At 39.3% G+C, this 22,334-nt stretch overlaps 3 protein-coding genes across 5 annotated transcripts; 1 reads left to right on the plus strand and 2 right to left on the minus strand.

The window, feature by feature from the left end:
• Positions 1-1,210: 1,210 nt before the first annotated feature.
• On the minus strand, positions 1,211-2,762 carry LOC102720655 (protein SRG1-like). The gene is made up of 3 exons (XM_006645227.3): positions 2,476-2,762; positions 2,130-2,377; positions 1,211-2,040 (listed from the first exon to the last, which is right to left on the minus strand). Exons 1-3 carry the CDS (start codon positions 2,725-2,727, stop codon positions 1,473-1,475), a joined length of 1,068 nt encoding a protein of 355 aa, XP_006645290.2. The 5' UTR covers positions 2,728-2,762; the 3' UTR covers positions 1,211-1,472.
• Positions 2,763-7,822: 5,060 nt separating this feature from the next.
• LOC102699747 (probable potassium transporter 2) lies at positions 7,823-13,599 on the plus strand. Its single transcript, XM_006646594.3, has 10 exons — positions 7,823-7,949; positions 8,903-9,140; positions 9,330-9,578; positions 9,686-9,736; positions 10,248-10,508; positions 10,620-10,672; positions 11,174-11,288; positions 11,373-11,627; positions 11,751-12,884; positions 13,131-13,599. The coding sequence occupies exons 1-9, from the start codon at positions 7,908-7,910 to the stop codon at positions 12,833-12,835; spliced, it is 2,349 nt and encodes a 782-aa protein (XP_006646657.1). The 5' UTR covers positions 7,823-7,907; the 3' UTR covers positions 12,836-12,884; positions 13,131-13,599.
• Positions 13,600-13,604: 5 nt separating this feature from the next.
• LOC102720929 (spermatogenesis-associated protein 20) lies at positions 13,605-21,015 on the minus strand. 3 transcript variants are annotated; one of them, XM_006645230.3, is made up of 15 exons: positions 20,761-21,015; positions 20,304-20,376; positions 20,043-20,064; positions 19,817-19,895; positions 19,624-19,656; positions 19,340-19,488; positions 19,088-19,244; positions 17,840-18,080; positions 17,514-17,755; positions 16,785-17,048; positions 16,604-16,714; positions 15,719-15,943; positions 15,441-15,644; positions 14,186-14,362; positions 13,605-14,070 (listed from the first exon to the last, which is right to left on the minus strand). In XM_006645230.3, exons 1-15 carry the CDS (start codon positions 21,004-21,006, stop codon positions 13,852-13,854), a joined length of 2,442 nt encoding a protein of 813 aa, XP_006645293.2. In that variant the 5' UTR covers positions 21,007-21,015; the 3' UTR covers positions 13,605-13,851. The 3 variants fall into 3 exon arrangements, with proteins under 3 accessions (XP_006645293.2, XP_006645291.1, XP_040375767.1); XM_006645228.3 differs by lacking the exon at positions 20,761-21,015 and having other exon boundaries at positions 20,246-20,341; XM_040519833.1 differs by lacking the exons at positions 20,043-20,064; positions 20,304-20,376; positions 20,761-21,015 and having other exon boundaries at positions 19,624-19,665; positions 19,817-19,846.
• Between the last annotated feature and the right edge of the window lie 1,319 nt (positions 21,016-22,334).

Here is a 22,334-nt window from a genome sequence, read left to right on the forward strand (position 1 = left end):
TATTCGGGAGCGATAGAGAGGCTAGTTGGCCTGATCTCTTGGTTGCCGCGGCCCCTGCCTGGTTGCGCCATCCGGCGGCTGGCTTGGTCGCCGCTTTGGTCACTGCCGCCCGAACCCTAGCCTAGGAGAGAAGAGAGGAAGAAGAGTAGCATGGAGAGAAAAGAAAAGGAAGCAAAGCAGCAAAGAGAAAAAAAAAACCCTGACACGTGGAATCCACCATGTGCCATGTAAGCAAAATCAGTCAAAAGATGAATCAATACTGCCGAGAGACTTTTTTCAAACAGATTTCATGATTTTAGGGATACACATTTCTAGTATTCCAGTTAAGCGACAAAAAATAGACTCGCCTCTAAGTTAAGAGACCTTCGTTGGACTTTTTCCCTTCACGAAATCTCTCGTTGCTAGACGAGCTGAAGAAAGTTGGACGGTGGTAATTGTCTTGGCTTTACAGCCGTGATCAAATTTTCTTTTTTTTAAAAAAAATATCTTAGTTTTTGGCAAATTTTGTACGGTTTAACCGTGATCTGGACATATCTTGTATCCATTACTGTTCCCAGTATGATTCGTATCCTAAATTCAAAGGAATCTAAGTGATAAGCTCGACTCGATCGATCACTCATCCTCCATGTAGGGTCGTCTCGTCTTCTTTTTTGTCGAAACAATTTAAGCAAAGCGTGCTGGTCAAACACTTTTGCTTTTCCGTTGTCTATGGGTTTAAAGAATGATCGCAGTTTAAAGCACCTTTACTCTGTACTTTTGACGCGGAAAATGAAAAGGCTATTCAGCTAAATCCATCACGAAGGCACATCACTGATCATCTTATATCCAGCACTACGGATGAAAGACGAAATGCAATCCCTTTTTTGTTTAAAGTGCGCAAATTATGCTAAGTTACTTGCCTAACTTCATTCAATAACACATATATACAAATGAGTTTTTTTTTATCCTCCTTAGATAAGTAACTCAAGATAACACATTTTTAGTGTAAATAATATGATATCTCGAGATATATTGTACCTTAAGTTACTGAAAATTTATACTAAAATTCTTGAATGATAAAAAAAACCCTATACAATAATATAATACCACTCCTTCGATCGATATTACAAGTTTTGATGAAATATTTTTAAGTTCGATAAAGTATATATATATATACACACATATAAAAATACAGAAGCATCAAATTGGTGTAATTGGATATATTTATATCATATATTTATTTTATGTTACAAAATATTGCTATATTATTCTACACATTTGATAAAACTTAAAACATGTTTGACTTAGAATAAACATAAAATTAAATATAATACAAAACGAGGGAGTATTTTCTAACGTTGAGATCATCATATATCAAGGCTGTTCTGCACATACACAAGTGGTTGTACAAACATAGTGACTAATAAGGTTGTAGTATGCGTGAATATAATTGATTTCTAGGGTGATTAATTAATAATTAATTGCTCGGTTAATTAGATCTTGGCGAATTCAAGCGTCTTCTTGCCCTCGAGCCGGCTGGTCACGTAGTGGCGGCTGTACTCGCCGTGGTTGTACCTCCGGTACCTGCACGGCTCGCCGCCGGCGACGAACTCCGGCATCGGGCCGAGCTCGACGTCGTAGGCCGGCGCGTAGAACGTGACGACGGACAGGCGGTCGTGCTCGCCGCTGGCCACCGCCCGGTGCTCGACGCTCTTGTACCTGCCGTTGGTGAGCACCTCGAGCGTGTCGCCGATGTTGACGACGAGGGCGCCGGGGACGGGCTGGACGGGCACCCAGGCGCCGTCCCGGAGCACCTGCAGGCCGGCGAACGCCGCGTCCTGCTGGAGCACGGTCACCGCGCTGCCGTCGGAGTGCGGGCTCAGCCCCAGCACCAGCTCCGGCCGCGGGCACGGCGGGTAGAAGTTCATCCTCACCGCCTGCACCGCCTCGCCGAACATGCCGTTGAACCTCCCCGGAGCCAGCCCCAGCGCCGCCGCGATGTGGTCCAGCAGCCGGAGGCACAGCTCCCTGATCTCCACCGAGTACGTCTCCAGCGTCCCACTGATCGATGCACGAAACACGGCGTTGGTCGACGTCGCCATTGCTGACGATCGATCGCTCGAGCAGGTGAACTAATTACTAGCAGTTACCTGAAGTTGGCCGGAGTTGTTGGCCAGAGGTTGGGACGGCGGATGAAGGCCGGCTCGACGCCGAGGGCGAGCATGTTGCACCAGTCGAGCTTCTGGTCCTCGGAGAAGACGAAGGCGTGGCCGTAGCCCTGGATGCCGCCGGGCTCCATGGGGTACTTCTCCTTCTCCTCCAGCGGCAGCATGAAGAACTCCCTCGCCGCCTTCTCCATCTCCTCCATCACCTCCTCCTCCACGCCATGGTTCACAACCTTCCATCAATCAATCAATCGATCACCGTATCATCGATCCATTGATCATCAATTCGCAAGAACACGCTAATTATTGTGTTGCACTGAATTATCATCACCTGGAAGAAGCCCCACTGCTTGCAGGCGAGCCTGAGCTTGTCGAGCTCCTCCTCGCCGCCGCGCCGCAGCTCGCCGACGTCGATCACCGGAATTTCCAGCGCGCACACTTCGGCACCGCCGTTCGGCCGGTCGTCGCCGTCCCTGATGTACCGCTCCGGCACGGTGTGCAGCTCCTGCACGTCGTCCACCTGCCCGATCTTGATGGTCTCGCTCGCCTTCTCCGCGCAGACGGCGGCAGCAGCAGAATCCATGCCGGCCAATTCTCCTGCAAGAATCTCACACTGCAAAACGAATTGAACGAGCTGAAGAGCATATTGGCGAGCGTCAGGTTATATATAGGTGCAGCGAGATTCATCGCAGCCGCCCATTTAATTTGGAAGTAATTAGGCTGTGTTTTTTTCTTAGTTATTATGGATTTTAGATTTTCATGGTCACGTTTTCCAAACTCTTAAATGGTGTAAATAAAATTCTTCATTTGATAAGATTTTACTTTAGAGTAGTTAATTCAATTATATATACTCTAACTATTAGGAACATAAGATAATTCCACAGTCTAAAAATCTTAATTTTTCACGATCTAGCTCTTTTCGCAAAAAAAAAATTCGCTATTAGCAACAAACCAGCCAAATTAGCATGATTTCTGTCTCGTTTTGGCGATCAACGAAGTTGTTTGCATCGATTGGTCCGATAGAATGGTGACGAAATGGAGATCGGGATGCATTGCCTGCATAGTTGGCTGCACATATTGTGGGTGGCTTGGCCTACCATGATCATCAATCAGTTCATCGGTTGCTCACAGTTTCAGAGAGCTAGCTACAAGCTGCTGCTGATACTGTTCTAGCTGGAGCAGTATTGTGTCACATGTGAGGTCACCTATCAGTCTTGCTGCCTGCGATGTGTCGGCGACACGTCAGGAAGATGACGTGTGGGCCCAGTAGGCACGATTATCGAGGTCTAGAAACATCTCTCGAAGTTCAGGAAATTGAACTGTTCTTGCTGAAGCCACTACAGCGGCCTATAGATCAATAGAATCAAGAGTTCGTCAGGAATCACTGAAGAGATTCCTTTGATGATGATCATGCAGAGATGAGGAGTGATTTAGACAGTAATTTGTGTCTTGCTGTGCCCAGTTTGCTCGTTCGTCACCCTGACCAGATTCAGTGGCCAAGTAATGCTGCCTTATCAACCCTTTTCAGGCTGCAAACATTAGTGCGTTTTAGCCTTTAGTTTCTTGTGTTTGTAAAGCTTTTTACTTTTCCCCTTGTGTTGCTACTTTTGCCGTCGCTCCTGCACCATGATTCTTGGCTTTGTGACGCGACGCAATTACCAACGCCATATTTTTATTTCTGTTTATGCTTATAACACAAAATTTAAATTTTTTATTTTAAATTTAAAATAGATTTTAAAGTATTTTATCATAATTTATTTTCTAGCTTAGCTTTTAGATATCTAAGAATACGTATATAAAAATTTTATTCATAAAATATTTTTGATTTGCAAATATGTCGTTTGATAAAACAATCACCCCTTACATCTAGTGATGAATTGGTTTATAATCTTCAGATCTTTGCTTTGTCAAACTCTGACCGATTGCATATCTCTCGCTCTGCTCCTCTTTCTCTCCCCTTTTGGAGATTGAGATTTAGTTTAAGTTATCCTCTTGATGATCATTGATCAAGGCTAGTCAGGCTAGATAATGGCCGTGCAGATCATGCAACCTTTGAACTGTTTATATGGAAGAAAAGTAGCCCATTTTGGTGTAGAATTTCAGGTTGTACCAAGACTTTTGTTAAAGCTTGTTGCAACTTGTCCTAAAAAAATGTCACCTCTGGTATAAATGAGGTCATGCTTAATGCATCCAGTAAAGGTTATTAATTCATTTGTTCCATATTATAAGATCTTTTGGGTTTGTTTAGATTCATCAATATATTAATGTATATAGTTGTTTTATATATCTATATTTATTAGTACACATATGAACATAGAGAAAGGCACAAAGTTTTATAACGTGCAACGGAGGGAATACTAGAAACTGCCATGAAATGGGCCGATTTGTCGTTACGCAGATGAAAGTGTACTGGGCCCATCAGGTCTTCTCGTGGGCTTTACTAGTTAACGCAATGAAATGCCTAGATGGGCTTTCAAAAATTGGCCCATTTGGGTTAAGTGGGGCGAAAATTTGGCAGCATGCAGCAATTCTTCTTTTTTTTTTAAAAAAAAAATGTCTTCTTCTTCAATTCGCTATCGTGAATCTCTGCACGCGGCTGCCACTGCTAGTCAGTCGTCCGCGTCAGCTTCAATAATTCATCAAAAATTTCGGTTAAAAAAACACAATAATTCATCGTATTTTAGCAGACTGCACCTCACAGATTCAGAATTCAAATTGAAAAGCCCCACGAACTCTACCCCTCCTGATCTCGGATTGCTCGTTTCTGCGTATATACACTGTTTTTGAAAATATGTCATTTTGTGCCAATCCTTTTGAAAATGGTACAAACAGTATATGTTTAACTTTTTTCCCTCAGATTTGCTCGATATATGCAAAATCACCCTTGACAATTGACAAAAGACGTTTTCCTCCCACTCTAAAAATGTATGCTCCGATTTAAATTTTGTACCAATGTATAAACTAATTTGTCTCGTAGTCTATTCTTCTATTCTATAGTGCACCAACACAAAAGACTCATGACTTATGGGACAAATCTGACGGACATAATTGTCTGCATCGAACGAATGGCTCAGATCATATATGGAAGATACCATTTATTTTCTACTTCTACGCCAGATCATGCATTCATGCAAATCGCGCACAAAAATCATGCATGCATCTATTCTATAGTGCACCAACACAAAAGACTCATGACTCATGGGACAAATCCGACGGACATAATCGTCTGTATCGAACGAATGGCTCATATCATATACCATTTACTTTCTACTTCTGCGCCAGATCATGCATTCATGCAAATCATGCACAATCTATTCTATAGTGCACCAACACAAAAGACTCATGACTTATGGAACAAATCCGACAGACAGAATCTTCTCCATTGAACAAATGGCTCAGATCATATATGAAATATACCATTTACTTTCTACTTCTGTGCCAATCATTCATTCATGCAAATCCTGCATGCATGCAGATAACTTGCCACGCATGCTAATTAACTGAAATTGATGAAAAATAAATGGTAGTCGTTGATCTATCCCGGTGCATGTATACATGGATATTTTTTGAAAGAGTAATAAATCAAAGCCATAAAGAGATAATCAATTATATATATATAGAGGAAGCTTCTATCCTACTAACAGTTATAGCTACTCCCTTTACATCTAAGATACAGAAACACATCTATACATATTTCATTCATGCAAATTATGCATTCATGCAAATCATGCACAATCTATTCTATAGTGCACCAACACAAAAGACTCATGACTTATGGAACAAATCCGACAGACAGAATCTTCTCCATCGAACAAATGGCTCAGATCATATATGAAATATACCATTTACTTTCTACTTCTGTGCCAATCATTCATTCATGCAAATCCTGCATGCATGCAGATAACTTGCCAAGCATGCTAACTAACTGAAATTGATGAAAAATAAATGGTAGTCGTTGATCTATCCTGGTGCATGTATACATGGATATTTTTTGAAAGAGTAATAAATCAAAGCCATAAAGAGATAATCAATTATATATATATAGAGAGGAAGCCTCTATCCTACTAACAGTTATAGCTACTCCCTCCCTTTACATCTAAGATGCAGAAACACATCTATACATATTTCTTCTCTCCTCTAACAGAAAGTACAAACTTTTTGTATATGTAGTTGTATCATTCACATGAGATTTAATAGTGTCTATACATTCTGTTGGGTGGGAGCAGAAACTGTTATGAAAATGTTTTTCATCATAGACGTATAGGGAGTAGCTACACCTAGTAGTAGAATCTAATTTTCTTTTTTATATATATATATATATATAAAATCTAAAATTTTAATATATGTTCGGTTTGACAAACAGGGAATAATGAGATGTATTTTGCATATGGTGGTATTTATAATATCATTATTTTTATATCGCGGCACTAAATTTTGAATCCTCGTTTAATCGTTCGTCTTTTTCAAAGTTTTTGTACAAACATAGAATATTATACGTCATTCCTATAGTTCCTTTACTAATAATGAATCAAATTGTAAATAAATAATTTTTATATGTACGTATATCAGCATGAATGGTCAACCATAGAACTCTAAATCAACAACGTTAAATAAAAATTGACCAGATATTAATTAAATAATGTATCATTTATATATATATATAATCTAATATTAGTATATACGATTGGTTTGACAATATAAAATAACCAGAGTTATTTTTTACGTGGTGGTATTTGTAATACTCCCACGCTATTTTTTATGTGAATATATCAACACGAATGAATCAATTGTGTCAAATTGAAAAGAACGTGCATAAAATAAATTTTGTAATATATATGTACATATATTATTTAAATTATAAATATATGTGTATTAAGATTGATCCATATATAATTTTGGGAGCTATTTTTTGGCATAGCAGAATTTGTACTACTCTGTCCGGTTCTTAGGTGCCATCAAATTTTGGATTTATGTTTGACTGCTTGTATTTTTCAAAATTTGTTGCAAATATACATATCATAAGTCATTCATAAAATAACTAAATAACTTGTTTGAGTTCAATTAAATTATTTATTTAACATGTATGCACATGTATATGAGTTGAACTAGCTGCTGGTCTCTAGTTGTCAACACACACATATTATTTATTTATATCCCAGCGTTGAATTTTGAATCTTCGTATATTATACATCATTCCCATAGTCCCTTTACTAATAATGAATCAAATTAGTAAATAATTTTTTATATGTATATATATCACACGAATGGTCAACATAGAACTCTAAATCAATAGCATGGTGGATGGTACAAATATGGACATGAAATTCATTTGGTTGAATATGACTGTGAATAGATAAATTATGCAATGTCTAAAACATAAATTTTATTGTAATCCTTTGATTTTTATTGTCAAATATATCTATTTTGCTTAAAATAATTTAACTAACAAAATTATATAATGTATGAATGAAAATATTATAACACGATAGCGTTAGCACATGTATATTGCTAGTCTCATCAATTAATATGCATTCAAAATTCTTTCTATTATACCTCCTGCTAAATAAAATTATTGCATTTTGGAACGTAGTAATTCTAAATCAATTGGTAAAAATGGGCACAATGGCAAATTGGTAATTAATGGGGGAGCCTCTACGATAGTACGACGCCATGTAATGATCCTCCATCCATTCCGCTCCGTTCCCGTTCTCCCCGTGATCTCTTGCCACTCGACGGAATCGCGTCGCCGCCGCCGCCCGATCGATGGACGCCGAGGCCGGCGACCCCGGCGCCGACCAGCTGCCGGTACGTACGCCGCGCTCCCCTCCCCTCATTGCCCTGTCTCTGTTCTCCGTTACCACGCCCTGTTGCTCCCTCTGTAGCCCCGCCTCTCTGATGGCTGGACGACTGGATCCTAGGCTGGTGGGTGAATGGGTTGCGTCGAATGATTCTAGGGTGGTATTTCGTGGGATTTGGGCCGTGTTTGGGGGGGCGGGGGCGGGGGCGGGATCAAGGGGTTTCGTGACGAGGTGTGTGAGGAATTTTCTCCCCACTGCGATCTCTTTTTATCAGCATGTGATCGGCTCGGAGAATCCTAGGTCGTCGTTGAGTTTGTTGTGCTTGGAGAAAACCTAGGTCCGTCATTTATGTTCTGGTCGTGTAGAGTGATTTGATCGGGCAAGGGTTTGTTTACGATTCCATAATTTGATTCAGAGGATGCATGATCAATGCCTGCTAAGCAGATACATTAATCATCCCTAATGGAAGGTCTCATTCCTGCTTAATTCTGCCGATTTGGTGTAGTCCAGATGCTGCTATAGTCACATCATACAAGCCTTCAATTCATTGTAAAAATGGAAAGGATCTTAACTTGTCAGAATGAGTTGTGAGAAATAAATTGTAGTTTTCTTTGGTGTGACTAATTGGAAGATATAAGCTAGCATATTACCATCTGTTGTTAGAAAAATCAGGAACATCAGTATATTATTTCCTGTCCCTTTCCTTAATGCTATCTAACAAAACAGTAACTCTGCTTGATTTCGTGAAAATACATATCAACCTGTCATAGGTAAACTCTAGTACTTGCATGTTAGTGGTATTGTTTCCTTCTCTTCGATGATTTTTTGGTTACTTGATCATTATGCTACCTAAGAGTACCTAGCATGAAAGTTCATACTTCCTGAAGAGACATGGAGCATTATTTTGCTTCACCAAGGAAACATTTCCTAATGGTAATGTTTTCTTTCGCACATTTGCAGTGGAGGCAACACTACAGGAATTTACTGCTTTTAGCATACCAGAGTTTTGGTGTTGTTTATGGGGACCTAAGCACATCACCTCTTTATGTGTATAAAAGTACATTCTCAGGAGGGCTACACCGGTATCAAGATGAGCAGACAGTATTTGGTGTACTTTCCTTGATATTTTGGACCTTCACACTCATTCCTTTGCTGAAGTATGTCGTCATTGTACTAAGTGCCGATGATAATGGTGAAGGTACATATTCTTTATTGGAAATTTGATGTAAACACACCTGAGATTACACTATCTATTATCCTGATGAATCAGATTATAGTACATATTATTGAAGTAAATAGTATATTAATCTCTAGCCCTTCTTTGCGAATTTATCCTATATATTTGTTCAACCTGAAGATTAACAAGTAATCCCTGTCACTTTTGTAGGTGGGCCATTTGCTCTTTATTCACTGCTTTGCAGGCATGCAAAACTTAGTTTGCTTCCAAACCAACAAGCAGCAGATGAGGAGCTATCAACATACTACAGAAGTGGGTTTGCACCACGCAATGGATCTTTACCTTGGCTAAGAAGTTTTATGGAGAAGCACAAGAAGACCAGAACCATGCTTCTCCTCATAGTTCTGTGTGGTGCTAGCATGGTGATTGGCGATGGTATCCTTACCCCAGCAATCTCAGGTGGATAGCACCATTTCTCTCTACTAATTATGTAATTCAAAATTGCTAAACATCAACCACTTTTGTATGCTTACCACGCTTTCTTCTGTTTCTTTTTCCCCCTCCAGTTCTGTCATCTATGTCTGGATTGCAAGTTGAAGCTACTGGTTTACAGGATAGTAAGTACAATAGAACTCAACTCATAACTCCTTAGTGTAGGGATTTTAAACCACATCTAGCTGTTGAGTGAACAATTTCAAATTTTACAGCCACATGTCGTTATTACATGAATATTTCTCAATTGAATTGTTCTTTTTCTGAATGCACTCAAAGCAGTCTCCTATGTGTTTGGGTGTAATTCCATATTATTGTGGCCTTTTACTTATCTGAACATCTGAATGTGCTTGATTTACTTCACAGAAAATGGTTTGTCATGTCAAGATGTGTACAGTATCTTGCAAAAATTTAAGACCTGTTGTATATGTTATATTGCTTTTCAAGGCAGTATTTTTTTTTATTTGCCTTGTCAAAGGTTTTACCTTGTCAAAGGTTAGTCAGTGCAAGTTTTTGGTGATTATACATTTTATGGTGACTATTTTTCTATGCAGTGAGAACTTCCATAGTATTTGCAGACAAACTCAGTGCCATTCTATTTTTGTGCTTGAATTTTAAAACTTCTTTCCTGGACAGGTTCTGTTGTGCTCCTTTCATGCATATTATTAGTTGGACTATTTGCATTGCAACACCGAGGCACTCAGAAGGTAGCATTCGTGTTTGCACCGATTGTCATCATCTGGCTCTTTTGCATTGGTGGAATCGGTTTATACAACATAATACATTGGAACCCAAGGATATACCAAGCTCTCTCTCCATATTATATTGTTAAGTTCTTTAGAACAACTGGTAAAGATGGCTGGATTGCTCTAGGAGGGATACTTCTTTCTATGACAGGTTGGTTACTATAAACCCCTGCTTGGGAGTATAATATGATATTCCAATCATACTTTAGTAAGTAAAATGCTTGCTAGAATTTAAGGATCGTTTTCTGTTTCCATTTTACAGGCAGTGAAGCTATGTTTGCCGACCTCGGCCACTTCACAAGTTCATCTGTTAGGGTGAGTTAAGTTGTTAGTGATATTTCTGTCTTTGGTTGTCACTACAAAATTCAGACTTTCTGGATAGATATTTTTAGGTTTTTTAACATATGTTTTGGTGCGATATTGTGCTGCCTAGTAAACAACCATGAAAATTGAACTTTGCAAAACTTTGCAAAAGCAAATGTAACAGGAGAAAAAAGAGTTAATCTTCCAAAGAACCGCTGTCTGAAAATAAGTATATTTAACCTGCTGAGTGCATATTTGAAACCAATCAGATGCTCAAAAGGAGCGGAGAAATCTAGTTAAATTCTTTTCTGTGGACTAATGACTAATGTTTCTTGTACCTGATGTTCTCGTGTGGCCTATTTGGTTCCTATTATTTTGAAATCTCCTGGATTCCATACATTCTTTTGCACTAGTAGTTATAATTTATGTTTGCTAAATTTTGCCTGTTTCGACCAGTCTTGTTCATAATTTTGTCTGCTCCTCAAATATATCCTTGTTTTGTCCTTGTTGCAGCTAGCTTTTGTTACCATCATATATCCTTGTCTTATATTACAATATATGGGTCAAGCGGCATTTCTATCAAGAAATATCGTTCACATGCCCACAGGTTTCTATGACTCTATCCCAGGTTTGCTCTCTCTCTCTCTCTCTCTCTCATGCATGGGCTGGCCACACATATGTAAATGTAATTTGAATTTCATTTGTCATCCAGGACCTATATTTTGGCCTGTGTTTGTGGTGGCCACTCTCGCTGCTATTGTTGGTAGCCAAGCTGTCATTTCAGCAACATTCTCTATTGTGAAGCAATGCCACTCTATGGGATGTTTCCCACGAGTTAAGGTTGTCCACACATCAAGGTGGATCCATGGGCAGATATACATTCCTGAAATAAATTGGATCCTTATGGTGCTCTGTGTAGCTGTCACTGTTGCATTCCGTGATATTACTCTAATTGGTAACGCTTATGGTAAGAAAGTAACCATGATTTGTCACATGGTCAAGATCTTCCTTACACATTGCCTTTTGTATACATTTCAAGCATACTCAAGTGCTAAGAGTCTAAGCACTGCTATTTATGTTGTCCTTGCAGGTATTGCTTGCATGACTGTTATGCTTGTTACTACATTCTTGATGGCATTGATCGTGATCTTTGTTTGGCAAAAGAACATAATATTTGCCCTATCTTTCTTTTTATTATTCGGATCCGTTGAAGTTGTTTACCTCTCCTCATCCCTCATGAAGGTTCCTCAGGGAGGATGGGTGCCTCTTGTGCTTGCTTTTGTATTCATGTCTGTGATGTACATCTGGCATTATGGGACAAGGAGGAAGTACCAGTTTGATCTTCAGAATAAAGTATCAATGAGATATGTCCTGTCATTGGGTCCAAGCCTTGGCATAGTTCGTGTTCCAGGAATCGGACTGATTTACACAGAGCTGGTGACTGGTGTACCCTCCATCTTCACACATTTTGTCACTAATCTCCCTGCCTTTCATGAAGTCCTAGTTTTTCTTTGTGTCAAGTCAGTGCCACTACCATATGTGCCAGAAGATGAACGATACCTTGTGGGCAGGATTGGACCTAGAGAATATCGGATGTACCGCTGCATTGTTAGGTATGGTTACAAAGATGTCCAGAGAGATGATGAAAATTTTGAGAACATGTTAGTTATGAGCATTGCGAAGTTCATTATGATGGAAGCTGAGGATGCATCTTCATCGGCAAGTTATGATATCGCCAATGAAGGGCGAATGGCTGTCATAACAGCAAATGATGACTATGGCGCTCCACTGGCTGTGAGAGATCTCGATGGCCTAGCTGACTCCGTGACCACGAGGAGCAGCAAATCAGAGAGTCTTCGAAGTTTACAGTCCTCTTATGAGCAGGAATCACCTAGTGTAAGCCGGAGACAAGTTCGCTTTGAGCTGCCAGAGGAGGATGACATGGATTCACAGGTTAAAGATGAGCTATCAGCACTTGTGGAAGCAAAACATGCAGGCGTAGCCTATATCATGGGGCATTCTTATATCAAAGCTAGGAAGCACTCTAGTTTTCTGAAGACATTTGCAATTGATGTTGGCTATTCTTTCCTACGGAAGAACTGCAGAGGTCCATCAGTCACACTTCATATTCCACATATTAGTTTGATAGAGGTTGGTATGATCTACCAAGTATAGCACAATGCTCATCGCAGGTCATGAGGTTACCCGGTGGCATCAAATCATGGTGAGTATGCATTTAACCATATGAACTTACAACATTTCTATTTTCTCATTCTGATTATTATCATTTGGATACGTGCTACCGCCGTATCGCTGGAAGATTTTTTTTTTCGTACGAGTGCTGCTTTTCTTTAGAGGAAATCAATTAAGTTAATGGGGTGTAATTACTGTGATATCATTTGATAATTTAAGGAGCTATACTTCTCACCTTCGTTCTTTCACATAATGATATCTTCGTTTCTCTTTTCAGTGCTACCTGTGGCCTTTTTCTATGGGTGAGGCTTGATTCCTATGCTTTATCCATGCGCTTTCAGTTTCAGTTTGGTAGAGATGAAGAGACTCTCTCCATGTTAATATGATCTTGTTAATAAAGCATCAGATCTAATGGTGGTAGTTTGTTTTTCTTCCTTTTTGGTATATTTACATGCATGCTCTGTAATTTTATGGGAGCTATGTAATAGAAATATGCGAATATATCATAATTTTGTTAGGAAGGTACTATATGTATTCTTTCATGTATGAATTTCTTACGGAAGAAAACATATGGCGCCTCTTGAAATTTCTATGCGAATAAACCAGATACTAGGCTGTGATGAGAGGGCTGTGCTGATTTCTCTCTAACTCAACTTTTTAGTTTGGAATATTTCTCGCGCGCGCTGGCTAGAAAGCTGTATGATTTTTATCGTTTGGAACCTGACTTTCTTTTTCTATATGAAACGGGATCTTTATAAATGCGGGAGTTGAATTGATTTCTGCGTAACTCATGTGAAGTTTGCGTGAAATTCATACACTCCTAATGGGCTATAACTCAAGAAGAAAATGAAAAACAAGAAGTGCTTTTATTGAGAACATCTATATACACACGTAGTGGTTCTAAGAGCTTCAGGAACTCAAAAGCTAAAAAGCTCTGCAGATATATTTATTTACTCGTAATATCGCTTCTTCAGAGGAGCTCCGTGCCGGCGCCTCGCTCAGGCAGCAGCGGACGAAGTGGCAGCTGCCACCGTCTTGTTGAGCAGCTCGCGGAGCGCATCTGGAGAGCTCACCGGAGGACTGCACTTGAAGTCCTGGCAGACGTGCGCCACCGCTGGCTTCCCCGGCGGGCTGCTCCGTGCCATTTGCGCGAAATTCGCGTTGTTGCTCTCCCAGAATCCCATTTCCTCCGTGTCCCTGGTGTCTATTTGGATCACCTGGATCAACAAACAAGGTGGTCAGGTCAGCGAAAACGGTACAGGTCCAGAGGTGGTGCCACGTCCAACGTAAGATATGATCAGAATAACAGACTGAGACTAGTTCGTCACTCACAGTTCTATTTGGATCATATGTCGAAAACGCGGCTGCAACCATTTGTTGAAATTCAGCCGATTCTTTTTTACCCACCAGCACCACCTGCTTCCTGGAGGGGACAGATAACATGTCTGCAGCACAACACATCAACGGCAATGCTATACCAAGTTCCCTCAGCCTCTTCTGGAAGACGGCCTGCAAAACAAAAATGCATAATAGGCATGAGTAAACCTCTTGTTCTCAAAAGCTTAGCTGGAATAATCACTACTGTATGTGCCGAAGCCTCAACCGTCGCTCATCATCAGTAATGATGATACATTAGTTAGTGTTCGCCAATTGACATCAGAGGCTAACCTAGAGCCTCACGTTGGAACTATATTGTTTATACTTAAATTAAGAGTGAAGTGCACTAGCGGTCTCTAAACTTGTGTGCATGTGTCATCTAGGTCCCTGAACTCTCAAAATATATTTTTGGGTCCCCAAACTTGTCCGAAGGTGTCATATAGGTTCAAACCGGCTCCGACCCACTCCATCCGCCGACGTGGCATGCCACGGTGGCGCCTACGTGTTGGTGGGGCCATGTGGATCCCACATGTCAATATCTCTCTCATCCTTATTCTTTTCTCTGCCTTCTTGTAGACGCCACCGTGACATGCCACGTCAGCAGATAGAGTGGGTCGGAGCCGGTTTAGACCTATATGACACCCTCGGACAAGTTCGAGGACCCAAAAATATATTTTGAGAGTTTAGAGACCTAGATGACACATGCACATAAGTTTAGAGACCGCGGGTGCACTCCACTCTTAAATCAATCTTGATAATAGGGTTAAATGTGTTTACATGAAACAACACCATCTGGTGAAAATTCCCAAACCTACCACACATTTGCGCCTACCCTCATCTTTTCGCTTCTGCTTATGTTTATAAGCCAAAATTTAAAATTTCAACCTTAAATTTAGAGTTAATTTTGGGATTTTTTCATCGTAGTTTATTTTTTAGCCTTGGCTTTTAGATCGATAAAAATCCGTACATAAAAGTTATATTCATAAATTATTTTTCATTTGCAAATATGTCTTTTGGTTTTTTCCATGAAAAGCCAAACAATCCACCCCGTTGACAATACCACATAAGCACTACCATTACTTTCTATGAAAGATCATCATGCTTCGGAAAGCAAAAGGCACGTTTTTTATATTAACACGAAGTAAAAAACCATTATGATAATAAATTAAAGCACACTACAGATGGATAGAGAAACATAAAATAACCATACCAGGAGATGCTCAACATTATGTCTATAACCATCAGATTTTGCAGCATCAAATATACTGGACAATCTGATCAAGTTTATAGCAGCTACTGAGTTACCAGAAGGCTCTGCACCATCATAATCTTCTTTAACACGCAGAAGAACAGAAGGGTCTTCTCCAGGAGTATTGAAATAGCCACCACCTTGTTTATCTAAGAACAATTCATCCTGCATATGCCAACAGTTATGGTGAAGAGCATAGTAAAGGATGCAATATACAAAACGGAAGTGTAATCCCTTGCCTGAATGATTTGAAGCTGTGCAGCCCACATAAGCCACTCTATCTTACCACCATACTCATAGAGATCCAGCAACCCACTGATTAGGAAAGCATAATCATCCAAAAAACCAGGTGCTTTTGCTGGCCCATTTCGATAACTGTGATTCAGCCTATTTGAGCTTGCATCATATAATTTTTCCTTTATAAAACGTGCTGCCTTTTCTGCAACTCCAAGATATTCCTCTGGCTGCAAAAATATCCATATACATAAGTGATCAAGCAATAATTTCAGATGACTTTGCAGTGGATAAATATGATGACGCAGACCAGGTGAGGAAAAGGATCTATCACACCTAATGAGACAGCGAAGATCAGCATATGCAGCAAAGAATGTTCAAATACAACATTACAGTACTTTCAAAGATACCCAAGGAACAACATCATAGGCACCATTTCCATTTCACATTATTAAACAGACTATGGCCGCGTTCGGGGTAAGGAGTAGGTAAGTTAATTTACTTGGCATGGAAATAGATTAGTACATGATTAATTAATTATTAATTATTAAAAAATACAAAATAGATTAATTTGATTTTTTTAAAACAACTTTCCTATAGAAATTTTTTGTAAAAAATACACCGTGTAATAGTTCAGAAAGCGTGCGCGCGGAAAACGAAGAAAGTAAGTTATCTTATCCATGCTGGCCGAACACGGCCTATGTATGGGCATGCACTTGCAAGAGCTTTTTTGACCAAGGAAACTGCCACATAAATTCATGGAAAAGACCACAAAAACAAAGTGAACATATATACCACAAAAAAGATAATCAATCAAGTGCATAAGACATAACTAGATCAATGTTGTCTACAACAAGATGCAATATCTAGAGGGTGTAGCAGAAACTTACATTGCACCCAGTTACTGGGAAACAGAATCTGGTTCCAGTTGGTTCTGATTTCAGAATTCGGGAAGCTCTTGCAAAAGCAGATATAGCTAGTCCATTCCATGAGACAATAACCTAAAATAGACTGTAATTAGTACACTATGCGACAATAAGCATTGGATGTGCCAGACATTTAAGCAAGAACCTTATCATCCAAATGCGGCCTTGGCCTTTTTGACCGGACATCAAACAACTTATGCCGACAATCCCCCAGGATATGAGCATATTCATCAACAGACTTGCCACACTTCGATGCCATCAAAGAAGCTTGTTTTCTTTCTATTAGCACATTTTTCCCCTTGAACTCATTGTGAGGATCACTCATCCCCGAGAGGTCACAATTGCCAGATGATTTGACATAATAATGATTCTTGAATAGCTCAGCATTATCCCCGAGTGTGTCTTCGATCTGAGTGAGAAATAACATAATTTATCTATTTAATGAAATGATGCATATCTCTAGTTGTCAGACAATATAATGGAAGTGTCTAACTATTTCAATGACATTATTAATATAACTACTACCAAGCATATGCTAATTGTATGAGTACAGCTTGCTTTTTAGGGGGCATTGTATAAAACTTAGTATTCACAAATTCTGTTTCCCTCAACTATCATGTTACGGAACAAAAGAAATCTTAGTGCTATAGTGTACTATATATGAAGAGGAATTGAGACTGAAAAGTTTAATACTATACTAGCAGGATGCGATGGCAGTAAAACCCAAATCAACTGATCATAGGGTTAGGCCTCACAAGTTAGAATAAGAGGTTTAAAACATTAAGCCAACTTTCTAAGGACTGGCTTAGGTATTTATGCAACAAAATGTTCACATGCACTAGTAATAAGAACAGTACATGAATAATGGATGTACCTCCTCACTAGTCCACACATAGAAAGCCCCCTCCCTTTTTCTTGGGGCACCATCATATTCTGCACTATCAGCATCTTCTGCTGAGTAAATTTCACCTTCTTCTCCGATCATGTCTCTCCTCAAGTAATCAAGTATATCACGTACAACAGAAGAATAATACTCATTTCCCGTGATCAGAAATGTATCTAGATATACATTAGCTATCTGTCCTTGGTCGTACAACATCTTCTCAAAATGTGGGACTAAATACAAAGAGGGGATATGTGAGGAGAATTCCAGAAAGTTGTACGACAGAAAATTTAGCCTTGAGCTCCAAGCGAACTTACCATGCCAGCACTCATCCACACTATATCTATGAAAGCCACCTCCAACGTGGTCATGAACTCCACCCCTTGCCATGCATTCCAATGTATGAGTTACCATCTTCATTATGTTTTGGGATTCACTCACCTGTTGAGATTCCAAATGCTTCCGAAATTTATATAACATTACACAATTTTCAACAGGCCTTGGAAACTTTGGAGCAGAGCCATATCCACCGAATTTTGGATCAAAACTGCCTGCTAACTGCATAGATATGGGGTGAGAATCTGTAAGCACGCATATATCTGACGAGTAATGATGCTAGTAAGAAAATAATGAAAAGTAAGTTGTGCCACCCAAGGTTTTCAAGCTCAAGGTTTTGTGCTATAGGCGGTGTTTTTCACAACTCCAACATGTACTCCCTTTGTTCCAAAATATAAGCATTTCATGAAGTGATTAATGAAAAGGTAATATTGTGAATAGTGGTAGAAATGTTTATATTGTGGAATAAATTTTGAATCCTAGAAATGCTTTTACTTTGGAATAGAGCATACAGTTGGTTGCTCACAGATACTAGTTGACCAGAACATAATCAATCCTTCTATGCTATTATGCTGATATTTGATTCTAATTGTGAAGTGTATCAATGCAGGACAAAACAAACCATGTTGATAGATTAATCAACTACATCACAAGAATAGCCATATAACTGTATACCTTCACATGGTCAAACGTAAACACCTGCAATTTAAGACCTTGTATTTGCAAACGATAAATAATTTATGAATAAAACTTTTATATACGTATTCTTAACGATCTAAAAGCCAAGGCTGGAAAATAAACTTCGGTGAAAAAAAACTCAAAATCAACTCCAAATTTAAGGTTAAAAATTCAAATTTTGGTTTATAAGCATAAGCAAAAGCGAAAAGATGGGGGTGCCTATCTTTGAACCTCATCTTCATCAGGCCCTTTCATAGAGGTTTGACATGTTATGACAGCACTTATGAAAAGTTCATCTAGCTTAACCACATATGAACCTACGGTACTGATTCGATCTAACCAATCTTCTGGTGCTTATGAGTTTAGACTGTGACACAAATTAGGGGCTACTGGACTAGGATTCATCATCCTGAAAAAAAAAATTAGCTACTGCAATATTGTAATACCATTAAAGAAATAAATTTGGTCAGTCAGTTTCAAGTAGACCATGCCAGACTTTGTCATTATGATAGCGTGAATATGAATATATATATATGGAATACTTTTCGAACCTTTTCAACACATTTATCCACAGAAACAACAGCCAGATCATTTGGCATATCTTGAGAGCTAGCCTTAGCAGATAATGCATCTCTCAGTTGTTCGATGACCACATTTCCTGTCTTCTCAAGCGCATCGCGTTTAGTTTCCCAGGCCTCCTTAACCTTCCTAAAGAAGGTGTGTGCAGTGCAGGCATGTCATATTACAAAGAAGTTAATCACTTCCAGTAACCAAGTCCATAATTAGTGAACTTCAGCTGATACCTTAAAATAGTCTTGAACCCTGGTCTTCCATACTTATCATCGGGAGGAAAGTATGTACCACCCATCAACGGTTTCAAATTAGGGGACAAAAATACACTCAAAGGCCAACCACCACCGCCATACAGTGCTGACACATATGTCATATACACCTAAAAGATGATATTCTCATTAATAAAGAACCAAATATAACACTTATGGAAACCCAAGAGGCATTTTTAGTCTGAAGAATGAAGATACAAAATAAAAAGGAAACAACTCATCTCGGGGACACTTAGGAAGATTACCTTGTCCACATCCGGTCGTTCTTCACGATCCACCTGTCAAAACTAATAATCAGAAGGAAAGCAGTACAGTTACATTCATTCTTTTTGAAGCACCATTATATTGCATTTTTCATATACTTTCATGCAGTGAAGGCATGTAATGATATAAACACAAAAGTGCTAACGTAACACTTCAATATCAGAATAATAATACCTTGATGCTAACAAACCCATCATTTAGGATCTTTGCGATTTCATCATTCTCAAAAGACTCCACCTCCATTACATGACACCTTTGAAATTCAACAGAAACAACAATAACTGGTGAAACTGACGTCAGTCATGAAGTGTAACTGTAAGATGTAGAGGAGTCGCAGATTGCACATGGTATGATACACATTATATTAATGAAAGCAACAGGGATGTTAAAGGCAACTCACCAATGGCATGTGCTGTAGCCAACTTCACAGGCACATGAACATTTGCCCCAAAGCAAAATACACGGTTAGAATACAGAAAGGGAGGAAATAAACGTGCTATGAATGTCGCAATATATTTGTGTGGCTAATATGGAACTGGTGAATTGGAATGCATTTTTAGCTTATTTTCACTTGAAAATAGTCTCAATTACAATGCTATTTACCATAATTTACGAACACCATTGCACTACTATATTAGGGAGAATAACACTGTTTCAATACTTGATAGAAAGATGGGAACGTCTTTTCTGCGAGCTTTCTCGAAAGCCTCTTCTCCCCAGGGATACCAATCGACCTGCATTAAGTAAACAAAGTATGTCACTAATATAATTTCTTCTAGTCTAGCCAATTAAAAATTTAACATCCAAACTGTTCTCTCGGTTCGCTATAACTTAGCCGTCACAGAATTAGATAACATTTTTTCCCCAAAAAAAATCGATTCAATCTCAAGCTCACAGCCAAGTGCTCAGTGGTGCTCTACAATTACGAGATGCATCCCCGAGTAGTGGAGCTGCCGATCATCAATCCCATCCCGTAAACTCGCGCGTAAGGCGCTCGACAGAATCCCGCAGAGAGAGAGAGAGAGAGAGAGAGAGAGAGGAAGGAGGCGAAGATGGCGGCGTATAAACGGAAGCCGCCCCCGGCGAGAGTCGGCGGAGGAGGTATCGCCCTCACTCACCGGGTTGTGCGCGTGCTGCAGCAGGTAGGGGCTGTGCTCGGCGGCGAGGCGGTTCGGCGCCCGCCCTCCGTGCCCCGACGACGAGGAGGAGAAGGAGGACGCGCCGCCGGACGACGACATGGCGGCGAGTGCGCGGAGCGGCGGCGTCGAGGCGGCGTCGAGGCGGCGGAGAAGCGTGGAGAGCATGGGAAGCGGTTGGGGTGGAAGGGCGGAGAAGACGGGGGCAAAAGCGGCGGAGGCTGCCATGTGGCCTCGGCTTCTCGGCGACACGCGCACGGAGGCAGGCAGGTGGTGGTTGTGCTGTGCCACTGGGGGCGTCGCTGACATCCGGGGCCCACTCTTCAGTGACACAGGACGAGAATTATGCATATTACGAAAAAAGATTGTGACACAGAACATACAAGAATCACGCATCTTGCTCCGTCAAAAGAAATATAAGCATTTCAAAGTTGGCTGGCAAGAGATTAAGGTTAAGAAAAATAGACTATAATATTTTTCTAATAAATAAGAAATTAATAGGGATGAGAGGATAGACGAAGCTAAAATAGAAAAATTTAAATAACAATTGATTGCTGAAAAAAATAGTGCTGAAAATATTATATTTTCATATCAGATTTAAATTAAAAAAATACTTGTATTTTACGCCAGAGAGAGCATGACATTCACTGTGACGGTAGCGATAGTACTTACTACTGCGATCTTTTATTTAACTTCATAGCCTTTTGATTATATATCTTATTTAAAAATAAAATAATTATTAATTATATTTTTTTATTTGATATTTTTTACATTAAATGTACTTTGAGTATGATTTATAATTTTACATATTCATAAAAGAATAAATAAGACAAATAATTATTTAAAAATCAACTGTATCAAATAAAAAAGAAAAAAACATTTTGCAGTCTAGAAAAATTTAGCCATACCATTTTCAAAATTTAAATTAGAATATGTGGAGAGAGTTATATGACCAAAGATTAAATGTGTTAACTGCATGTCACTTATAGTAAGAAAATAATAGCAGACTTGAATCTGGCTGAGTCCATCACAAGAAATAGCTATAAGCTTAGTTTGCAGACCAATTAAAGTTTCATCTCTAGATTAAAACTTGGAGAGAATCTACTATGTAACCCGACTTTTGTTTATGTTTATAGGTTTAGTATACCGTTGACTTTTGCTTATTGTCGTCCAGATAGCCTCCAGCAGTGCATTTTATTTTATTCCAATGACCGAAATACATCTAGGTTAAAAACTTCCAAAATTTGTCAAAATATTCTGAAACTTTATATTGTAAATTGGATTGTAAATCATCTAAAATTTGGGCAAAAAATTAGAATTTGATATTTCAGATTTTCTTTTTCAAAATTTTAGAAGTTTAAAACCAAGGAGTATTATGTTCCTTATAACAAAAATGAACTGTCCTGACGAAGACAACGATAATAAATCGTAAAAGTTAAAAAAATCGACGGTATATTGTATAACCACAAAAAATCGACAGCATATTGTAGTGACAAATCGTGAAATTAGCTGAAATCAGTGGTACACACTGTATTGACGATGAAGTATATGTGGGT

Source organism: Oryza brachyantha, chromosome 1, assembly GCF_000231095.2.
Source record: "Oryza brachyantha chromosome 1, ObraRS2, whole genome shotgun sequence".
In the NCBI taxonomy this organism is placed as follows: Eukaryota; Viridiplantae; Streptophyta; class Magnoliopsida; order Poales; family Poaceae; genus Oryza; species Oryza brachyantha.

Coding starts and splice junctions, on each gene's coding strand:
- LOC102720655 (XM_006645227.3), bottom strand. CDS start 2,727: ATGGATTCTGCTGCTGCCGCCGTCTGCGCGGAGAAGGCGAGCGAGACC. Junction 2,378..2,475: donor AGCAGTGGGGCTTCTTCCAG/GTGATGATAATT, acceptor GATTGATGGAAG/GTTGTGAACCATGGCGTGGA. Junction 2,041..2,129: donor ACAACTCCGGCCAACTTCAG/GTAACTGCTAGT, acceptor TGCATCGATCAG/TGGGACGCTGGAGACGTACT.
- LOC102699747 (XM_006646594.3), top strand. CDS start 7,908: ATGGACGCCGAGGCCGGCGACCCCGGCGCCGACCAGCTGCCG. Junction 9,141..9,329: donor TGCCGATGATAATGGTGAAG/GTACATATTCTT, acceptor TCACTTTTGTAG/GTGGGCCATTTGCTCTTTAT. Junction 9,737..10,247: donor AGCTACTGGTTTACAGGATA/GTAAGTACAATA, acceptor TTTCCTGGACAG/GTTCTGTTGTGCTCCTTTCA.
- LOC102720929 (XM_006645230.3), bottom strand. CDS start 21,006: ATGGCAGCCTCCGCCGCTTTTGCCCCCGTCTTCTCCGCCCTTCCACCC. Junction 20,065..20,303: donor CGTTCCCATCTTTCTATCAA/GTATTGAAACAG, acceptor GTGCCTGTGAAG/TTGGCTACAGCACATGCCAT. Junction 14,363..15,440: donor ATAATGTTGAGCATCTCCTG/GTATGGTTATTT, acceptor TTTGTTTTGCAG/GCCGTCTTCCAGAAGAGGCT.